This window comes from Elephas maximus, chromosome 9, assembly GCF_024166365.1.
Source record: "Elephas maximus indicus isolate mEleMax1 chromosome 9, mEleMax1 primary haplotype, whole genome shotgun sequence".
Taxonomy (NCBI): Eukaryota; Metazoa; Chordata; class Mammalia; order Proboscidea; family Elephantidae; genus Elephas; species Elephas maximus.
This window is the reverse complement of record NC_064827.1, coordinates 116,427,477-116,450,539: the sequence shown is the minus strand read 5'-3', so window position 1 is coordinate 116,450,539 and position 23,063 is coordinate 116,427,477. Positions and strand designations below refer to the sequence as shown.

Below are 23,063 nucleotides of genomic sequence, written 5' to 3'. Positions count from 1 at the left end.
TGGCTTAATAGTATTGCTTACTCAAGTTTAAAATGCCAAGAAAAATTATCTATACTAAAACTGCCAAAACAGCTTTAGGTACACAATTAGTTGAAAAACAGTTATTCGATCTTGGCATATTTTAAAGCATATTTGGGTAAATCCTATTTAAGAAAACCCTTTCTTTGAATGCGGAATTGCTGCTACCACTCAAAAATCGCAAGTGTTTTTTGTACAAATAATAGAAAAATTCTGTGATATTAAATGCTTATATATTTTTTTAATAAACAGTTTAAGATAAATATAAAATTTCAATTTGAAAAGGAAAATTTTAATGGAAAAATTTTCATCCCACTACTGCTAGATTGGAGCCCTGGTGGCACAGTGGTTAAGGCATCACCTGCTAACCAAAAGGTTGGCAGTTTGAATCCACCAGCTGCTCCTTGAAAACCCTATGGAGCAGTTCTACTGTGTCTTACAGGGTCGCTATGAGTCAGAATTGACTTGATGGAAATGGGTTTAGTTTTTCTGACTGCTAGATTGTCTATTGTTTCTCCCAATTAAAACAGTCAATTATCCTCTGGAAAGAAAGAAAAATATCTTTACAGGAGCTGTCAAAATTAGGTTTGAAGAAGAATTATCCTTGGTGTAGAGTTTAATTGGTCAGTGGCAATGCACTTCCCCCAGAAATTACTAAATTGTCACCAGATGTTATCTTTGGGTCATTTCAGGTACTCTGGTTTAGGCTGAGTCCAGAATGATTTACTGGGAAGTAGAGATTTTGTTCAAGATGCCTAACAGTGTGAGATTTTAATGTTTACTAGTTTTTTCCTTTCTTATGCTTTGGTATTATCTAAGTATTAGTCCTACCAGACATAGGCTACACTTGTCTACTAAAACCTAACAGTTAAAAAAGATGTTAACACATTTATTCATTTGTATATTTCATTGTAAGCTCAATAGTAATCTCATTTCCAAAAGCAATGAACTAGCCAAGTGAGCAAAGTCTTGAGAGATCCTTATAGAGTTGCCCTTTTACAAATAAAATTCTCTGAAGTTATATGCATATTTCTGTTGTGTGTTCTGTGTCATGTAATTGGTACTTAAAAATATGTAAATGTGCAAGAAAAGATCTGTAAGTAGGGAAGGCCCCTTTGTTTCAGGTGATGCAACTTAGGATAGAGTTCAGTGTGATTCTCAAAGAAGTAACAAATGTCCTATAGAGAACCTCTCTAGGCTGGATTTAGTTCCTGATTCTTCACCTCTGGTGGTTTTACTTGGTTGGTCCCCATGATGGGAATCTCTATGACTAACCCCACGTTCCATGATTTGCTAGGAGGGCTCATGGCTATGATTTATTACAGCAAAAGGGTAAAAAGTACAATTAGCAAAGTGAAAAGGTAGGTGGTGTGAAGTCCTGAGGAAACCAGGCACAAACTTTAGCATCCTCTCCCAATGGAGTTGTAACCGAACGAGGGTTCTTGTCCTGTCCTCTTAGCTGATCGAAAGAAGATGGATGCCACACCACCAGTTGCAAGGGAAACAGAAAGTGGAAATTTATTGTTTGCCCAGACAAGGAGCAACGTGGGCCCCAGCAGCCGAAAGACCACCCGCTCCTCATCTGAGGGGGCTGGAGAGCTTTTTATTTCCAGTGGCGTCTCAGGGTTAGGTTTGGTGCCCAGAACTTTCCAGCCTTACCCCTCCCATGTCCACATTTGGAGGTCCAGATACTGAATCATGTCGGTGATGCTCACATCTGAGGACAGATTGAGGACACAGCTCTTCAGGTCCTGTGAATGTGCCAAAATCCTGGCTTGCACACATGTGGGGTTCTGGCACCAAATTCAAACTGCAGTTAGGGCCATAGCGTGGTCTGGCCAAACAGCAGTTAGAAGCTGTGGCTTGGCAGACTGCGAGGGGGGGAAATGTGGCAGAGTGGGCAACGTCTTTGTGGAGGCCGCAGAGTCACACAAGCATGCCTAAGTCTTCGAGCAGTGAGTTGTAATAATGTGTGAAACTTTGTCTACCAGGGAGCTCCTTAGAGACTCAGTGTCCAGCACATATCAAAGTTCCAAACTCCCAGAAGGAAGCAGGTGTTTAGCATAAACCACATTATTTGTACGGTTTAGGTACAGTGAGCTATTCCTCTCAGTTCTGGGAGTGGTGAGAATGCTACTGAAATTCAAGTTCATAGACACCAGCCAAGGGCCAGCCTTGCCAGGAGGCCTTTCTAAGAATGGCCATCTTAGCCTGCCAAGTTACTGCTTTTCTGTACAGGCTCTATGGACTTTCTTTCTTTCTTCTTTTCTGATTTATCTTCCTTTTCCTCAATCTTGTTCATCTTGGAACTTTCCTTAGATCTCAGAGTTTATTATTAAAATAAGATGATCAGATTTAATACCATAAATTTCTGGATGGGGCCTGTGCTGAGATGGACATAACATACTAAGTCCCTCTGAAGCTCAAGCCAGCTCAATTCCTGAGAAAGGAACAAACCAAGAGAACACATATTCATTATTTGACTTGAGAGTGACACACTTAACAAAAAGACAAACAACCCAATAAAAAAATGGGTAAAGTACTTAAGCAGACAGTTCACCAAAGAGGATATTCAAATGGCCAAAAGCACATGAAAAGATGCTCAACATCAGTAGCAGTTAAGGAGATGCATATCAAAACTACAAGGAGATATCACCTCACCCCCATTAGAATGGCAATGATCCAAAAAAAGAAAGAAAGAAGGAAAACAAGTGTTGGCAAGGTTGTGGTAAAACCGGAACCCTTTTCCACTGTTGATGGCAATGTAAAATGGTGCAGCCACTGTGGAAAACACTTTTGTGTTTCCTCAAAAAGTTGAACCTAAAATTATCATATGATCCAGCAATCCAAATCCCAGGTATATACACAGAAGAAGTGAAGGCAGTAACTCAAACAGAAGCCTGTACACCAACGTTCCCTGCAGCACTGTTCACAATAGCCAATAGGTAGAAACAACCAAAATGTCCATCAACAGATGAAGGGATAAACAAAGTGTGGTATATACATACAGTGGGATGTTAGGCAGCCGTAGGAGTCTCTGGGTGGTGGAAATGGCTAGGTGCTCAACTACTACAAAAGATTGGAGCTTCAAACCCACCCAGATGCCTTGGAAGACGGGCCTGGCAATCTGCTTCTGCAAGGTCACAGCCTTGAGAACCATATGGAACAGTTCTACTCTGCACGCATGAGGTTGCCATGAGTCATAATTGACTTGACAGTACCTGACAACGACACCAAATTTTATGAAACATGATGGCCTCCTCCAATGGTTGCACCTTCCTGTCGACGTGTCCAAAGCAAGCAAGTCAGACAGTGTTCCGTTGTGATCCATAAGGTTTTCATTGGCTAATTTTCAGAAGTAGATCTCTGGTCCTTTCTTCCTAGTCTGTCTAGAAGCTCCACTGAAACTTGTCCATCATGGGTTGCCTGCTGATATTTGGAATATCAAGGGCATAGCTTCCAGAATCAGAGTAACACTCAAGCCACTGCTTTACGACAAACTGACAGAAGGGTGGTGGAAATCAGTAGTAAGGTGTCTATGATAAATGTGTATATATAGTAGCATCAACTCTTCCCTTTTTTTTGGTTCCCCCAGAGGCTGAGATTAACATTAAAAAAAAAAAAGAAATGAAAAAGAAGTCAAACATTATTTATAACAACTTGCTCTGCTGTCATGCTGACCTCTCCTAGCGTAAAGCCAGGTGCTATGACTGCGAAGGCACGGCTGTCTGTCTTGTGGCAGGTTGTACTTTCCCACATTCCGGTGAATGTTGGTGATGTGGAGCTGCCTGATAACATGGCACATACATTGAGATTGAAATGCAGAGCCCTGGGATCCAGTCCTGGACAAGTTTCCAACTTCCAGAGAATGTTTTTACCTGCCCTAACTTTAGTTTTGCATTTATACATTAAGGTTTTTGAACTAGGAGATTTTCTAGGTCCCTTCTAGCTTTCAAATCAAGGGTCTAGTGTTCTCATTGCAGATCTTTTGCAAGTTATCATTGTGTTCAGTTGCTTTTAAGAGTGTAGTTCCGTGTGAGTGTCTTGACTATGCTGAGATTAGGAAAAGTGTTTTAGGGGATGAGCAAAGTTCTAAAAGCAAGCCTTTTATAGCTAGTTTAATGATGCCAGTGAAATTTAAACTACACTGTAAATAAGGACAATTTAGACAGTTGTAACTAACCCCTGAACTGAGGAGAGATTGTTACATCTCTGTTAAGTATTGACAGTATTTCTTTAAAGAAGGCATATTGCATATTAACGAAGTGAACCAGGCCTTGCTTATTGATGTGAGAGGTAATATTCTGCAGATACCCTGATCCCTTCTCTCCGTTTCTCCCAGGGTTTTCCAGGAAACACAAATGCCGACAGTGTGGTGCACTACAGACTCCAGCCTCCCGTGGAAGCCAGGTTCCTGCGCTTTCTTCCTGTGGCCTGGAACCCTAAGGGCAGGATTGGGATGAGGATTGAAGTGTACGGATGTGCATATAGTAAGTGTTTTATGATAAGTCATAAAATTAAGCAAGGGTAGTAGAGCCATCAGTCAGCTGTGGTTGGATGAGGACTTTTGCAGCAGTAAGTGATGGGCATGTTTGGTCAGACAGGAACCAGGAAGGGGCTTCTGGGGGAAAACGGCTTACACAGACCATGGAAGCAGTAGCTCAGGGGTTCTGGTAGAGCAGGAATGGGGAGGGCGTGGGCTCTGTGGGGTACATTGTGTTGTTGAATGCCAATTATATCATTTCAACTTTGGTAACTGTACAGACAGTGAAGGGTTTCTGAAGAGGCTTGCCCATGCAACCCCAACCCAGATTAAATGATGACTTTCATCCTTGGCTTCATGGCTTCTTTCTAATGACATAGACATGTTCCACTTTCACTCCATTTCCTAATCCTGCCTCTGCCTTCCAGTGTTCGTATTTCCATGGACTATTAAACACAGAATGTATTGTTTTATTATCAACCATCTTTTCTTCCTGACCCTGGCCATTTCCTTCTACCCCTTTGTCTCTTGGACCTATAAATGTACTCACTGCTGCAATGGCTAAGATGCTGATATTTAGTTTCTCTTTGATGCTATGAAATTGGCTTCTCCTTCTCTCATTACTCTGCAAACAACTTCATGTTTACTGACTTCAAAGCAGAACATGCTCTTTGATGGGGATTTGCCATTAGCTTGATGTTCCTTCACGAGGAGATATCACTGCTGCTTCTTGGGTTAGGGTTCAGTACCAGGGAGATCAAAGCTGCTGCCTGATCCCCAGAAAGACTAGTTGGCCGTGCAACTGTCATGGGATCTGTTCGAACTGTAAGTGCAGCAAACATGAGCTGCCAGGCACAATGTTGTGATTCATGTTAGGTGCCAGTGAGTCAGTTCTGACTCATAGCGAGCCTTGTACAACAGAAGGAAGCACTGTCTGTCCTGCCCCATCCTCACAACTGTTGTTATGCTTGAGCCCATTGTTGCAGCCATTGTGTCAGTCCATCTCATTGAGGGTCTTCCTCTCTTTTGCTGACCCTCCACTTTACCAAGCATGATGTCTTTCTCCAGGGACTGGTCCCTCCTGATAACGTGTCTGGACATAATAGACATAAATATACAGACAGATACTATATCACCACTGCTTGAAAACTAACTCACTGTACTTCTTTTTTATGATTAAAAAAAAAGTTTGTATTTATTTTGTTATTGTTGTTAAGTGTATACATGGCAAAACATACACGAATTGAGCATTGATTACATTCTTAAGTTGTCCAACCATTATAATCTTCATTTTCTGAGTTGTTCCTCCCTCATTAACATAAACTCACTGCCCCTAAGGTTTCTTTCTAATCTTTCAAGTTACTCTTGTCAATTTGATCCCATATAAATAGTTCTAAAAAGATCATAATGCTCAAGGCAGACATTTTTTACTAGTTAAGCTAAGCTATTGTTTGGTTTTAAGAAGACTGTTGGGGATATTTTTGGTTTAAGGTTTAAAGATTATCTCAGGGCAGTAGTTTCAGGGTTTCAGCCAGCCTCCATGGATCCAGAAAGTCTAGAGTCCAGGAGAATTTAAAATTCTGTTCTGAATTTTCCCTCTTTTGATCTGGATTCTCCTATAGAGTCTATGATCAAAATGTTCATTAATGGTAACCAGGCACCATCCAGTTCTTCTGGTCTCATTGCAAAAGCGGCAGTTGTTCACAGAGGCAATTAGCGACATGTTCCATATCCTCCTTCTATTCCTGACACTCCTTCCTCTGTTGCTCCAGGCAAATACAAACCAATTGTTGTGCCTTGTATGGCTGCTTGCAGACTTTTAAGATCCCAGGCACTGCGCAATGAACTAGGGTCATACAGCATTTGTCCTTTTGTGACTGATGTTATCCTTATTTCACTCAGGATAAAGTCTTCCAGCTCCATCCATACTGTGCATGTATCAAGGCTTCATTTCTCCTATTGGCTGAGTAGTATTCCATTGTATGAATGTGCCACATTTTGTTTATCCACTCATCTGTTGATGGACATTTAGGTCGTTTCCGCCCTTTGGCTATTGTGAATAGTGCTGCAGTGAACGTTGGTGTACAAATCTCTATTTGAGTCTCTGCTTTCAAGTCTTCTGGGCATATACCTGGGAGTGGAATTGCTGGATCATGTGGTAGTTCTGTGTTTAGTTTTTTGAAGAACCACCACATTGTTTTCCACAAAAGCTGTACCATTTTGCATTCCCACCAGCAATGGCTAAGGGTTCCAATTTCCCCACATCCTCGCTAACATTTATTTTCTTTACTTTTTTTTATTCTTGGCCATCCAAGTGGGAGTGAAATGCTATCTCATTGTGGTTTTGATTTGCATCTCTCTGATGGCTAATGACGCTGAGCACCTTTTTGTCTTGGTGCAGAATACCTCTTTTAATAGTAGTGGTTCTTTGTTGTCTTTATTTTTATTATTAATAAGAATAACCTTTTAAGCATAGCACTTTGCATTTTATTGTTGATGGTAATTTAATATGATACGGTTTGTTACTGAAAGTGATAGTTATTATCTGTTTTTTGTTTGTGTTTTCACTACCCAGCTTACATTGAGAATAATGTCCAGGTTGTTTACCTCGGCATAAAATGTCTCTTAGATGCAATCTTTCTTTTTGGTTTCATTATTTTACACTTCATTTATAATGATATATTCATTATTCCTTTAAAACTCATGCACTTTCATGGTTTCTTGGCTTGGCATATACATTTTCTCAACTCTGAAGGCCCTTTTCCCATTTCTAGACTGGGGGTAAGGGACTTCTGTCAGAGTCTTTGCTCACCTGAACAGCAAGGCCAGGGATCTGCCATGATGCCTCTTAGGTACTGCTGTATTTTCCTGTCTTCCCTCACCACTGTCTGGCATCCCATCCATTCAGTGTTGATATCCCCTAACATTTGTTCTAGGCCTCGTGTTTCACTCTGAAGAACTCTCTCTTTCCGTTCTCATCCATTTTCATGAGTTTTCAACAACATTGAAATAGTGCCGGCTCAATTATAAATTGATAGCCTTGATCGGGCTCAGTCCTCTGAAACCCCAAGGACCCAGATGCTTTTCCTGCATCCACCCTTCATTTCTTTAACTAGATCGTTGTTCATCTTTTGGGTCTCTTCTGTCCCTTCTTTCCTGATAAGACATCCTGTGTTCATGTTAGTTGTCATTCTCAAGTGATCCCATAGCCACCTGCACTATTCCCTTCCGCATACTGCATTGTACTAGCCCCACTGTTGTAATTTTGTGTTATTGATTCTATGCCTAAGGCAAGGGGCAGTGATGGTTCTGTGAGAGAATTCTTGCCCTCCATTCGGGAGACTTGGGAGAGATCCCAGCCAACGTGCCTCATGCACAGCCGCCACCTCTCTGTCAGTGGAGGCTTGTGTATTGCTATGATGCTGAACAAGCTTCCAGCCTAAGATGGCCTAGGGAGAAAGATTTGGTGAACTACTTATGCAAATCATCCTATAAAAACCCTGTGGATCACAAGGTCCAATTCTAAACCAATCATGGGATAAGCAGGACTGAGCAGGATTTGCTTTCATTGTGCATGGGGTCACCATGATTCAGAGCTGACTTAGAGGCAGTTGACAACAATAACAAGGGAAGGGGGGAGGGAGGAAGGGAGGGAATGAGGAAGGAAGGAAGGAAAAAAGGAAGGGAGGAAGGAAGGAATTATTAAGAATGTGGAATAAATAAGAACAGGAATGTTGAGGCCTGCATGGGGTTTGCCAATCGTCAATATGGTCTATCCAGCCCTGTTTCAGGTCATGCAGTGGGAACAAAAGGAGGAGGGAGAGAAGAGGAGAATGGACTAGAACAAGTCATTGGTGTTTAAAACTATTGTGTCCATTTTTTTTTTTTTTTAAATATTGACTGTTGCAGTGAAAAAATATAGGTTTTATTTAACAGGCTCAGCATGTGTCAATATCTATAAACCTACTTTTTACATTCTGTAAAACAAAGAAAGCACATTTTGAAATGTTTGAGAAGACTATTAAGAGAGGAGGCTACATACCAAACCTCTGGCCATTTAGTACTGGTCTTAGAAGATTTCAGTTTAGATTTTACGCTCAGAGGAATGTAAGAAATGGGACCAAAGAGTGGAAGTTGTCCTGCTGAAGGAAAAAAAAAAAAAAAAACCTGAGAAATGTTAATAATTGTCTGTAGCCATATAAGAGGGTAATGATCTGTTATCTTTTAGAAAACAGTTAAACTAGATTAGAAATAGTGCTAGTGTTACCGCAAATTGTGGATTCAAGCCGCCTGCCACAAAGCCAATACTGAGGCAGGAGGAGGTAAGCAGTAAGAGGGCTTTATTGAATAGCGGTATTCAAGAGACAGAGGGGGTTAAATTTCTCCCAAATTCTGTCTAATTCTAAAGAGCTAGCAGGAGAGTTTATTAGGGGCAAGGTCAGGGTTACCTAATGTTTTGAGCACATAGTCTACAGATGGTATTATACATCATAAAACAACTACAAGAAACTCTTTATTAAACTAAAGATATGCATGTCAGACATCTGGACTCTAATCAGTATGTTTGCAACAGGCTGAAAAAACTCACATAAGAATCTCTCAGTTAGTGGAACTGTTCTGCCAAGTCCACTCTGGCTGAGAAGGACAGCAAGAAAGAAAGTTGTAGGTTAAAAACGTCAGGAGCCTTTCTGCCGTTTTGTAGGCTGAAGGCCATTTCTCAAGAGAACAAAATAGAGAAGAGAGACCGAGGCCACAGGAGCTGAGAGAGCTTCACACCCCTTTGGAAGAGACCGGTGCAGCTGGTGTCATAAAAAAATGTTTAGAGATTACTTAGAGCATCATTATGGCGTTAGTTATGTCAAGCTCTCAATCACGCATTGTGAATAGGAGAAAGCATGTTGTAAGGTTTTAGGGTGTTTGTTATGTTTAAGAGTGGAACAGGCTGCTCAGCTATATCTTGAACAGAACCCGCGCCATTTTTTAAAAACTAGAGATTAATCACATCTTATGCAGCTATACTAAAACAAACTAGAAAAATGCATTCCCTCTACTTTAATATTTAAAACACTAGAGAAAATGTATTTTCTCTACTTCACTAGTTCAGTTCAATACACATTTCAGTCTTTTACTGTGTGCAAAGCCCCATAGTGAGTTAACATGAATAAAGCATAATTCCTAACCCATTAGAAAATGAGGAGCCAGTACCAAACCAAAAAAACCAAACCCATTGCTGTCAAGTTGATTCCAACTCATAGTGACCCTATAATGTTAGGACAGAGTAAAACTGCCCCATAGGATTTCCAAGGCCGTAAATCCTTACAGAAGCAGACTGCCACATCTTTCTCCAGCAGAGCGGTGGTAGGTTAGAGCCACTGACCATTTGGTTAGCAGCTGTGAGTGCTGTAACCACTGTGCCACCAGGAGCCAGTATAGGTAGGGAAAACACATATTCTTTGTAGACTGGCTAAATTTTGGGATGGGTTTCCGATTCTCAGTTTATGTCAAAGTATAAATAGAAGATAGATTTTGAGTCAGAATCGACTTGATGGCAACAGATGTGGTTCGGTTTTTGGGTAAGAATAAAAAGGATAAATTTCCCTGAACTTTAATCATATAGCCTTAAGGTTTCCATTTGATGCTCATCAGAAAAATATTAAAATTAAAATAATGTTACCCTAAAGTCATATGAAAAAGTATAGCCTCTCATATTTTTATCTATAATAGACCTTATTCTACATTATTTTAATTTATGTAATTTCTATCAAAATTATTACACAATTGCTCACTGATTTATTTTTAATCACCTCCCAAATTAAACTTATTAGCAAATAATAGCATCTAAAATAGTACAAGTAAAGATTTTGCTGAAAATAAATGTTGAAAGTAATATCAGTCAAAGCCCTGGTGACGCAGTGGTTAAAAGCTTTGCTGCTAACCAAAAGACTGGCATTTCAAATCCACCAGCCGCTCCTTGGAAACCCTATGGGGCAGTTCCACCCTATCCTATAGGGTCACTATCAGTTGGAATCAACTGTAATTTTTTTTTTTTTTGGGTTGCATAGTGCACCAAAACAAGTTGAATTGCTGTAATTCTAAATTAAATTAAACATATATAATGGCTTTTATGCATTTAAAATACAATTTTTAAATATAACAATTTATTACTAGAAATTGAAACCTGAAATGACCTGTGATGTCTGAAATACCACAGAGTTGGATAATAGGATCAATCATTAAGACAAAAAGAGGTGCTTTACTAGAAATAGAACTACGATCCAGCAATCCCACTCCTTGCAATATATCCTAGAGAATCAAGAGCCTTTACACAAAGAGATGTATGCACACCCACATACGCTGCAGCACTGTTTACAATAGCAAAAAGATGGAAGCAACCAAGGTGCCCATCAACGGATGAATGGATAAATTATGGTACATTCACGCAATGGAATACTATGCATCAATAAAGAACAGTGATGAATCTGTGAAACATTTCACAACATGGAGGAATCTGGAAGGCATTATGCTGAGTGAAACTAGTCAGTTGCAAAAGGACAAATATTGTATGAGACTACTATTATAAGAACTCGAGAAATAGTTTAAAGAGAGGAAAATATTCTTTGATGGCTAGGAGAGTGGGGAGGGCGGGAGGGAGAGGGGTATTAACTACTTAAATAGTAGACAAGAACTATTTTTTGGTGAAGGAAAAGACAACATGCAATACAGGAGAGGTCAGCACAGCTGGACTAAACCAAAAGCAAAGAAGTTTCCTGAATAAACCAAACGCTTCAAAGGCCAGCCTAGCAGGGGTAGGGGTCTGGGGACGATGGTTTCAGGGGACAGCTAGGTCAATTGGCATAATAAGATCTATTAAGAAAACACTCTGCATCACACTTTGGTGTGTGGTGTCTGGGGTCTTAAACACTAGCAAGCCGCCATCTAAGATACATCAATTGGTCTCAACCTACCTGGAGCAAAGGAGAACAAAGAACACCAAAGACACAAGGTAATTATGAGCCCAAGAGACAGAAAGGGCCACATAAACCAGAGACTACATCAGCCTGAGACCAGAAGAACTAGATGGTACCTGGCTATAACCAATGACTGCCCTGACAGGGAACACAACAGAGAAGGTCTGATGGAGCAAGTGAGCAGTGGGATGCAGACCTCAAATTCTCGTAAAAAGACTAGACTTAATGGTCTGACTGAGACTAGAAGGATTCCAGAGGTCATGGTCCCCAGACCTTCTGTTAGCCCAAGACTGGAACCATTCCCAAAGCCAACTTTTCAGACAGGGTTTGGACTGGAGTATAAAATAGAAAATGATAGTGGTGAGGAGTGAGCTTCTTGGCTCAAGTAGACACATGAGAATATGTGGGAGCTCCTGTCTGGAGGGGAGATGAGAAGGCAGAGGGGGACAGAAGCTGGTTGAATGGACACGGGAAATACAGGGTAAAGAGAAGGAGTATGTTGTCTCATTAGTGGGAGAGCACCTAGGAGTACGTAGCAAGGTGTATATAAATCTTTGTATGAGAGACTGACTTGATTTGTAAACTTTCACTTAAAAGCACAATAAGAAGAAGAAGAAGAAAAAGAGGTGCTTTTTCATGTGTAACATTGCTGTCCCACAGTCCATAAAACATAATAAGACCCAAATTGTTTTCTTGACCTGGCTCACCTCCACCCCGAACTTATTCTTCCTCCATTATTCCTTGTCTCGCTCGGTTAATGGTTCTGCCATTCTCCAGGTCCTGATATCGGGAACATGGGAGTCACCCTTGGCCCCATTCCCTTATCCATGCAATGAATCACCAAAGTGTATACTCTGCCTCTAAATTATACTTTAAATCTCCTCAGTTCTCTTTAGCTCAACTCATCGACATAATGCAAATCTGAACTCCCCTGAATTCCTGCAATTGCTGTCTTATTTTAGGTCTCCCAGTCTCTATTCATTATATTCTTTCCATTTTTGCTAAGTTACCTTTGAATGGTGCAAATCTAATGCAATCATTTGCCTATTTACAACCTCTAGTAGCTTTCTGTTGCTCTTAAATCACATTGAAATTTCTCAGTAAGGCTTACCAGATCCCTAATGACCTTGTCCCTGAAGGATCCTCCAGTTCACCTCCTACCACCAACCACTGCATCTTGCTTCCCTCCCCATCATACCTCTTTTTTTTTTCTTTTTTGATTCCTTGTATCAAGCCCTTTCCTTGCTCAAAGCTTTTGCACATGTCATTTACTCTGCTTGAAATGTTTCTTCCTCATTTTTAACCCTGGCTATCTACATCCATCATTCAGGTCTCTGCTTAAAGCTCACTTTTTCAGAGACACATTCTTTGCTCCCCGCCCCCCCCCCCCCCGGCCCCATACAAACTTGGTTCCTTATTAAATTTCAGGCTAGTTTGCCCGTCACTTGTTTGCTGCAATCAGTATTGAGGCCTCAGGCTAGCTGTGGTATCAGCCTTCCCTGACTGTTTGTCACTGAGATTGCTATTGTTGACAGAGTTTTGTAGGGTAGAATTCCCCATGCTCTGCCCCCCAGACCTGGTACAACTTCCATGCCAAGGACCTGGGGGCAAACAAGAGCCATGGAACTGGGAGCAGCCTCAGAATAAGACACCATGGACTCCCCCTATTTGAACTGAGGTTCAGTGGATTTTCATAAACGAATGCTTCTCCATTTGTTGTATGCTTTTGGTCAAGTTCCAGAACTCTTCAATTTATTTTTGACAAGTTTTTCCAGTTTTATCATTGCTTTTTGAGGAGAGAATTTGCCAGGCTTCTCACTCAGCCATTCCAGAAATCCCACCATTTTAATTATCTTTCAAGGAGATTTAGATTTAAACAGATTTATGTATTTACCCATGTAATTAACATTTCTGGTAATTTTTACTTCTTCGTATAGATTCATATTTCCATCTGGTATCATCTTCCTTCTCCTCAAAGACTTCCTCTGACATTTCTTGTACTGTGCCTCTGTTGGTGAGGTATTCTTCCAGCAATTGTATGCCGGAAAAAATCCATATTTTACTTTCATTTTTGAAAGTTATTTTTACTCAGGATAGAGTACTGCATTGACAGATTTTTTTTTCTTTCCATGGTTTAAAGACATTGCTGCACTGTCTTCTTACTTCATCATTTCAAGTGAGAAATCTGCAGTCATCCGTATCTATGTTCCTTTGAATATAATATGTCAGCCTTTCTCTAACTGCTTTTAAGATTTTGAGCAATTTGCTTCTGAAGCGCTTTGCTTTTGTTCTTCTGTTTCTTGTGCTTGAGATTGATTGAGCTTTTTGGATTTGTGGGTTTTCATCAAATTTGGACATTTTTCTGTTATTGTTTCTTCAAATATTTTTTATAGCCCCACCCCCTCCCCCTTAGGAGTCCTCAGTTACCATATATTAGGTATTGCGTATATTAGGGTGCTTGATTTTGACTTTGCACACACCTTGCTGATGCTCTGTTCATTTTTTAAAATTACTTTTTCTTTCTTTTTTATTTCTATTACTGTGTCTTCAAAGGAAACCCTGGTGGCGTAGTGGTTAAGTGCTACAGTTGCTAACCAAGAGGTGGACAGTTCAAATCCACCAGGTGCTCCTTGGAAACTCTTAGGGGGCAGTTCTGCTCTGTCCTATAGGGTCGCTATGAGTCAGAATCAAGCTGATGGCAACAGGTTTGATATCTTCAAGTTCTCCAATCTTTTCTTCTTCAATGCCTAATCTGTCATTAATACCATCCAGTGTATTTTTCATCTCATACATTGTGTTTTTCTCCAGTAGAACTTCGTTTGGTTTTTTTTTAGTATCTTTTATGCATCTACTTAACTTATTAAATATGTGTATTACAGTTACTAATAACCATTTAAATGTCCTTCTCTGCTAATTATAACATCTGGTCAGTTCTGTGTAAAGTTTGATTGACTTTTTTCCTCATTTTGGGTTGTACTTTCCCGATTCTTCATGTGCTTGGAAATTTTTAACTGAATGCCAGGCACTGAGATTTTTACCTTGTTGGGCTCTGGATGTTTTAGCGTCCTTATATTCTTGAGCTTTATTTTAGGACACAGTTTGGTTACTTGGACATAATTTGATCCTTTCAGGCCTTGCTTTTAAGATTTGCTAGGCTAGATCAGAGTAGTATTTATTCTAGGGCTAATTATTCCCCAGTACAATTGTTGTTGTGTTGGTTACTGAAGGAAGACCCTTCTGAGTACTCTACCTAATGATTCATGAATTATGAGGTTTCCAGTCTGGATGGTAGGAATGGGCACTATTCTTGGCCCTTGTGCATCCTGGGCACTATTTCCAATTAATCATTTCATTTGTTTCTTTCCCTAGCCTTGGTGAGTTTCCTTACATGCCTGTGTTGACCAATACCCTGCAGTATTGCAGAGTCTTTAGAAGAATCTTTCGCAGGTCTTCCAAGATCTCTGTCTGTTCATCTTTCTCTTCTCCTGTATTCTGCCTGTGGACTCTGCCTTGTTCTCACTAGATCTCAACTCTGTCTTCCCTCTCAGAGGGTGCTGCAGCCTCCATCTCAGTTTCCCCTTCCTGCTCCACGCCTTGGAAACTTTCTCAAGGCAGTAACCCAGGCAATCATAGAGCACATCTTGTTTGTTTCCTATCTCTCAAGCATTACTTTCCTCTGTTGCTCAATGCCAAATGTCTTGAAAACCATTGTTTCATGTATTTTTCCCCCATTTTCTCTTTTTTCTTGGGTTGTGTACACTCAAGTGAGAGGGTGAATGTTGCCCCCTGTTACTCTGTCTTGGTTAGAACTTGTCCTATTTGCAGTTTTTAACTATTATCCTTTACTTTGCCTAATGCCCTGACAATAACAATAATGTAGCCAACACCCATTGAGGACTGACCATGTTCCAAGCACTGCTGTACACACTGTGTAAATACTAAGTTCTTTAATATTCACAGAAGTGCTATGCAGGGGAGCCTCTTTTATCCTTTAACAGATGAGGAAACTGAGACACAGAGAAAGTAAGTATTTTTCAATGGTGGAACCAGGACTCCAACCATTACGGGACAGCTTCATAGTCCTTTGTCTAAACTGCCACACTACATTGTTATCATCACCATAATGAAGGGCCCCTGTGGAACTAGATCAAGAGGATGTGAATTTACCAGCACTGGTGTGGTCTAAATGCTGGTTAAATGGATTTTTTTTCCTAATGAGATAGTATATAAGGAGCCTACTTTAATAATATTTTTAGTGATTCAAGGATCAAAATATAAATTCAGTTAACTACTGATCGTAAACTAAAATCACATTAAATTGGAAAACATTTTCTACTTTCAGGTATTATATTCTCTCCTATTCTTTTTGAAATATAGATTCGGTACTCTTATAATTGAGGGACACTACTGATTTTTGTTGTAACCCATAATAAGTGGCCTCCATTATCTAGTATTTAAATAGTTGATTAACATATGAAGACATTTTTCCTGAAGGCTTCTTGTAACAGTTATTACTATGTGTGGTGCTAAATGGTAATTTAATACATTATTTTGATGTTATTCTCCAAATAAATTTTATTGTGAATTGTTTGTGTTAATGATGGATATGTTAAATTATATTGGTTCTTACAATAGTGAAAATCATACTTCAGTGGACTAATGGAAATAAGTTCAATTTAGCATTGCAACTGAACACTAAGACTAGAAAGCGATCAACGATATGAGGGCTAAGGGAACCTGTAATTAGTGGGTAGATTGGATTCAAGGAAAATCACCTGAGAGCTGTCCCCAATCAGCATTTTTTGAGAGCTTGTTGGGGCTGACTTTTTTTATTTTTTCTGTGTAGATAACATTTATTAAATAAAAAAATTATGTTTATTTTGTTGAGCAATGCATACACCAAGTTAACAGTTGCTGCATATACAATTCAGTGACATTGACTGACTGCGTTCTTCGAGTTGTGCAGCCATTCTCACCCTCCTTTTCTGAGTTGTTCCTCCATTGTTAACATAAACTCACTGCCTCCTAAGTTTTCTATCTAATCTTTCAAGTTGCTGCTATCACGTTGATTCCATAGAGATAGTTCTTTTTGTTTTTAAATTTTTTATTGTGCTTTAAGTGAATGTTTACAGCTCAAGTTAGTTTCTCAAACAAAAATTTATACACACATTGTTATGTGACCCTAGTTGCTCTCTCTATGTAATGTGACAGCACACTCCTTTCCACCCTGGATTTCCTGTGTTCATTCAACCAGCTCCTATCCCTTTCTGCCTTCTCATCTCACCTACGGACAGGAGTTGCCCATTTAGTCTCACATATATACTTGAACTAAGAAACAGACTCTTCACAAATATCATTTTATGTCTTATAGTCCAGTCTAATTTTTGTCTGAAGAATTGGCATCAATGGTTTTAGTTCTGGGTTAATAGAGAGTCTGGGGACCATGTCTTCCAGGGCCCCTCCAGTCTCAGTTAGACAATTAAGCCTGGTCTGTTTACTAGAATTAGAGTTCTAAACCCCACTTGTCTCCTGCTCCATTAGGGACTTTCTGTTGTGTTCCCTGTCAAGGCAGTCATTGGTGGTAGCTGGGCACCATCTAGTTCTTTCAGTCTCAGGCCAATGGAGTCTCTGGTTTCTGTGGCCCTTTCTGTCTCTTGGGCTAATATTCTCCTTGTTTCTTTGGTGTTAGTCATTCTCCTTTGCTCCAGGTGCGTTAGGACAAATTGATGCATCTTAGATGGCTGCTTGCTAGCTTTTAAGACTCCAGACGCCATTTACCAAAGTGGGATGCAGAACATTCTCCCTCTTTTTTTTTTTTGATTTTTATTAAGCTTCAAGTGAACATTTACCATTCCAATCAGTCTGTCACATGTAGGTTTACATACATCTTACTCCCTTCTCCCACTTGCTCTCCCCCTATTGAGTCAGCCCCCACAGTCTCTTGTTTCGTGCCAATTTTGCCATCTTCCATCTCTCTCTATCTTCCCATCCCCCCTCCAGTCAAGAGTTGCCAACACACTCTCCCGTGTCCACCTGATTTAATTAGCTCATTCTTCATCAGCATCTCTCTCCCCCCCACTGACCAGTCCTTTTCATGCCTGATGAGTTGTCTTCGGGGATGGTTCCTGTCCTGTGCCATTAGAAGTTCTGGGGAGCATTGTCTCTGGGATCCCTCTCGTCGCAATCATACCATTAGGTGTGGTCTTTTAATGAGAATTTGGGGTCTGTATCCCATTGGTCTCCTGCTCCCTCAGGAGTTGTCTGTTGTGCTCCCTGACAGGGCAGACATCGATTGTGGCCGGGCACCAACTAGTTCTTCTGGTCTCAGGATAATATAATGTAGGTCTCTGGTTCATGTGGCCCTTTCTGTCTCTTGGGTTCTTAGTTGTCGTGTGACCTTGGTGTTCTTCCTTTGCCTTTGCTCCAGGTGGGTTGAGACCAATTGATGTATCTTAGATGGCCGCTTGTTGGCATTTAGGACCCCAGGCGCCACAATTCAAAGTGGGATGCAGAGTGTTTTCATAATAGAATTATTTTGCCCATTGACTTAGAAGTCCCCTCAAACCAAGTTCCCCAGACCCCAGCCCCTGCTCCGCTGACCTTTGAAGCTTTCATTTTATCCCGGAAACCTCTTTGCTTTTAATCCAGTCCAATTAGGCTGACCTTCCTTGTATTGAGTGTTGTCTTTCCCTTCACCCAAAGCAGTTCTTATCTACAGATTGATCAATAAAAAGCCCTCTCCCTCCCTCCCTCCCTCCCCCCTTTGTAACCACATAAGTATGTGTTCTTCTCCGTTTTTTCTATTTCTCAAGATCTTATAATAGTGGTCTTATACAATATTTGTCCTTTTGCCTCTGACTAATTTCGCTCAGCATAATGCCTTCCAGATTCCTCCATGTTATGAAATGTTTCAGAGATTCGTCACTGTTCTTTATCGATGCGTAGTATTCCATTGTGTGAATATACCACAATTTATTTACCCATTCGTCCGTTGACGGACATCTTGGTTGCTTCCAGCTTTTTGCTATTGTAAACACAGCTGCAATAAACATGGGTGTGCATATATCTGTTTGTGTGAAGGGTCTTGTATCTTTCGGGTATATTCCGAGGAGTGGGATTTCTGGGTTGTATGGTAGTTCTATTTCTAACTGTTTAAGATAACGCCAGATGGATTTCCAAAGTGGTTGTACCATTTTACAATCCCACCAGCAGTGTATGAGAGTTCCAATCTCTCCGCAGCCTCTCCAACATTTATTATTTTGTGTTTTTTGGATTAATGCCAGTCTAGTTGGTGTGAGATGGAATCTCATCGTAGTTTTAATTTGCATTTCTCTAATGGCTAATGATCAAGAGCATTTTCTCATGTATCTGTTGGCTGCTTGAATATCTTCCTTAGTGAAATGTGTGTTCATATCCTTTGCCCACTTCTTGATTGGGTTGTTTGTCTTTTTGTGGTTGAGTTTTGACAGAATCATGTAGATTTTAGAGATCAGGCGCTGGTCTGAGATGTCATAGCTGAATATTCTTTCCCAGTCTGTAGGTGGTCTTTTTACTCTTTTGGTGAAGTCTTTAGATGAGCATAGGTGTTTGATTTTTAGGAGCTCCCAGTTATCTCGTTTCTCTTCATCATTTTTGGTAATGTTTTGTATTCTGTTTATGCCCTGTATTAGGGCTCCCTAGGGTAGATCCTATTTTTTCTTCCATGATCTTTATCGTTTTAGTCTTTATGTTTAGGTCTTTGATCCACTTGGAGTTAGTTTTTGTGCATGGTGTGAGGTATGGGTCCTGTTTCATTCTTTTGCAAATGGATATCCAGTTATGCCAGCACCATTTGTTAAAAAGACTATTATTTCCCCAATTGACTGACACTGGTCCTTTGTCAAATATCAGCTGCTCATACATGGATGGATTTATATCTGGGTTCTCAATTCTGTTCCATTGGTCTATGTGCCTGTTGTTGTACCAGTACCAGGCTGTTTTGACTACTGTAGCTATATAATAGGTTCTGAAATCAGGTAGGGTGAGGCCTCCCACTTTCTTCTTCTTTTTCAGTAATGTTTTGCTTATCCAGGGGTTCTTTCCTTTCCATATGAAATTAGTGATTTGTTTCTCTATCCCCTTAAAGTATGACATTGGTATTTGGATTGGAAGTGCATTATATGTATAAATGGCTTTTGGTAGAATAGACATTTTTACTATGTTAAGTCTTCCTATCTATGAGCATGGTATGTTTTTCCCCTTAAGTATGTCCTTTTGAATTTCTTGTAGCAGAGTTTTATATTTTTCTTTGTATAGGTCTTTTACATCCTTGGTAAGATTTATTCCTAAGTATTTTATCTTCTTGGGGGCTACTGTGAATGGTATTGATTTGGTTATTTCCTCTTCGGTGTTCTTTTTGTTGATGTAGAGGAATCCAAGTGATTTTTGTATGTTTATTTTATATCCTGAGACTCTTCCAAACTCTTCTATTAGTTTCAGTAGTTTTCTGGAGGATTCCTTAGGGTTTTCCATGTATACGATCATGTCATCTGCAAATAGTGATAGCTTTACTTCCTCCTTACCAATCTGGATACGCTTTATTTCTTTGTCTAGCCTAATTGCCCTGGCTAGGACTTCAAGTACGATGTTGAATAAGAGCGTTGATAAAGGGCATCCTTGTCTGGTTCCCGTTCTCAAGGGAAATGCTTTCAGGTTCTCTCCATTTAGAGTGACATTGGCTGTTGGCTTTGCATAGATGCCCTTTATTATGTTGAGGAATTTTCCTTCAATTCCTATTTTGGTAAGAGTTTTTATCATAAATGGGTGTTGAACTTTGTCAAATGCCTTTTCTGCATCTATTGATAAGATCATGTGGTTTTTATCTTTTGTTTTATTTATGTGATGGATTACATTAATGGTTTTTCTGATATTAAACCAGCCTTGCATACCTGGTATAAATCCCACTTGATCAGGGTGAATTATTTTTTTGATGTGTTGTTGGATTCTATTGGCTAGAATTTTGTTGAGGATTTTTGCATCTATGTTCATGAGGGATATAGGTCTATAATTTTCTTTTTTTGTAATGTCTTTACCTGGTTTTGGTATCAGGGAGATGGTAGCTTCATAGAATGAGTTGGGTAGTATTCCGTCTTTTTCTATGCTTTGAAATACCTTCAATAGTAATGGTGTTAAGTCTTCTCTGAAGGTTTGGTAAAACTCTGCAGTGAAGCCGTCTGGGCCAGGACTTTTTTTTCCTGGAAGTTTTTTGATTACCGTTTCAATCTCTTTTTTTGTTATGGGTCTATTTAGTTGTTCTACTTCTGAATGTGTTAGTTTAGGTAGGTAGTATTGTTCCAAGAATTTATCCATTTCTTCTAGGTTTTCAAATTTGTTAGAGTACATTTTTATGTAGTAATCTGATATGATTCTTTTGATTTCATTTGGCTCTGTTGTGATGTGGTCCTTCTCGTTTCTTATTCGGGTTATTTGTTTCCTTTCCTGTATTTCTTTAGTCAGTCTAGCCAATGGTTTATCAATTTTGTTAATTTTTTCAAAGAACCAGCTGTTGGCTTTGTTAATTCTTTCAATTGTTTTTCTGTTCTCTAATTCATTTAGTTCAGCTCTAATTTTTATTATTTGTTTTCCTCTGGTGCCTGATGGGTTCTTTTGTTGCTCACTTTCTATTCGTTCAAGTTGTCGAGACAGTTCTCTGATTTTGGCTCTTTGTTCTTTTTGTATGTGTGCATTTATCGATATAAATTGGCCTCTGAGCACTGCTTTTGCTGTGTCCCAGAGGTTTTGATAGGAAGTATTTTCATTCTCGTTGCTTTCTAAGAATTTCCTTATTCCCTCCTTGATGTCTTCTATAACCCAGTCTTTTTTCAGGAGGGTATTGTTCATTTTCCAAGTATTTGATTTCTTTTCCCTAGTTTTTCTGTTATTGATTTCTAGCTTCATTGCCTTGTGGTCTGAGAAGATGCTTTGTAATGTTTCGATGTTTTGGATTCTGCAAAGATTTGTTTTATGACCTAATATGTGGTCTATTCTAGAGAATGTTCCATGTGCACTAGAAAAAAAAGTATATTTTGCAGCAGTTGGGTGGAGAGTTGTGTATAAGTCAATGAGGTCAAGTTGGTTGATTGTTGTAATTAGGTCTGCCGTGTCTCTATTGAGCTTCTTACTGGATGTCCTGTCCTTCTCCGAAAGTGGTGTGTTGAAGTCTCCTACTATAAATGTGGAGGTGTCTATCTCACTTTTCAATTCTGTTAAAATTTGATTTATGTATCTTGCAGCCCTGTCATTAGGTGCGTAAATATTTAATATGGTTATGTCTTCCTGATCAATTGTCCCTTTTATCATTATATAGTGTCCTTCTTTATCCTTTGTGGCAGATTTAAGTCTAAACTCTATTTTGTCAGAAATTAATATTTCTACTCCTCTTCTTTTTTGCTTATTGTTTGCTTGATATATTTTTTTCCATCCTTTGAGTTTTAGTTTGTTTGTGTCTCTAAGTCTAAGGTGTGTCTCTTGTAGGCAGCATATAGATGGATCGTGTTTCTTTATCCAGTCCGTGACTCTCTGTCTCTGTATTGGTGCATTTAGTCCATTTACATTCAGCGTAATTATAGATAAATAAGTTTTTAGTGCTGTCATTTTGATGCCTTTTCATGTGTGTTGTTGGCCATTTCATTTTTCCATATGCTTTTTTGTGCTGAGACGTTTTTCTTAGTAGCTTGTGAGATCCTCATTTTCATAATGTTTAACTTTGTGTTTATTGAGTCGTTACGTTTTTCTTGGCTTTTTTCTTGAGTTGTGGAATTGATATTCCTTTTTGAGGTTACCTTTTTATTTACCCCTATTTTTCTAAGTAAAAACCTAACTTGTATCCTTCTATTTAGCCTTGTATCACTCTCCATCTGGCAGTTCAATGCCTCCTATATTTAGTCCCTCTTTTTGATTATTGTGATCATTTATCTATTGATTTCCATGATTTCCTGTTATGTGTATTATTTTGTTTTTTTTTTATTTTTTAGAATTAATCTTAATTTGTTTGTTTTTGTGCTTTCCCTATTTGAGTTGCGTTGATATCAGGACGTTCTGTTTTGTGACCTTGTATTGTGCTGGTACCTGATATTATTGGTCATCTGGCCAAACAATCTCCTTTAGCATTTCTTGCAGTCTTGGTTTAGTTTTTGCAAATTCTCTAAACTTGTGTTTATCTGTAAATATCTTAATTTCTCCTTCATATTTCAGAGAGAGTTTTGCTGGATATATGATCCTTGGTTGGCAGTTTTTCTCCTTCAGTGCTCTGTATACATCGTCCCATTCCCTTCTTGCCTGCATGGTTTCTGCTGAGTAGTCTGAACTTATTCTTATTGATTCTCCCTTGAAGGAAACCTTTCTTTTCTCCCTGGCTGCTTTTAAAATTTTCTGTTTGTCTTTGGTTTTGGCAAGTTTGATGATAATATGTCTTGGTGTTTTTCTTTTTGGATCAATCTTAAATGGGGTTCGATGAGCATCTTGGATAGATATCCTTTCGTCTTTCATGATGTCAGGGAAGTTTTGTGTCAGGATTTCTTCAACTATTTTCTCTGTGTTTTCTGTCCCCCCTCCCT

The 23,063-nt window shown here is 39.4% G+C and overlaps 1 protein-coding gene across 1 annotated transcript in view; it reads left to right on the top strand.

Annotated features, from left to right (window-relative positions):
• Positions 1–23,063, top strand: part of LOC126082518 (contactin-associated protein-like 3) — a 314,347-nt gene that overhangs the window by 109,850 nt on the left and 181,434 nt on the right. The window contains 1 exon segment of the mRNA XM_049895019.1: positions 4,361–4,508. Within this exon segment, the coding sequence (XP_049750976.1) occupies positions 4,361–4,508 (148 nt within the window).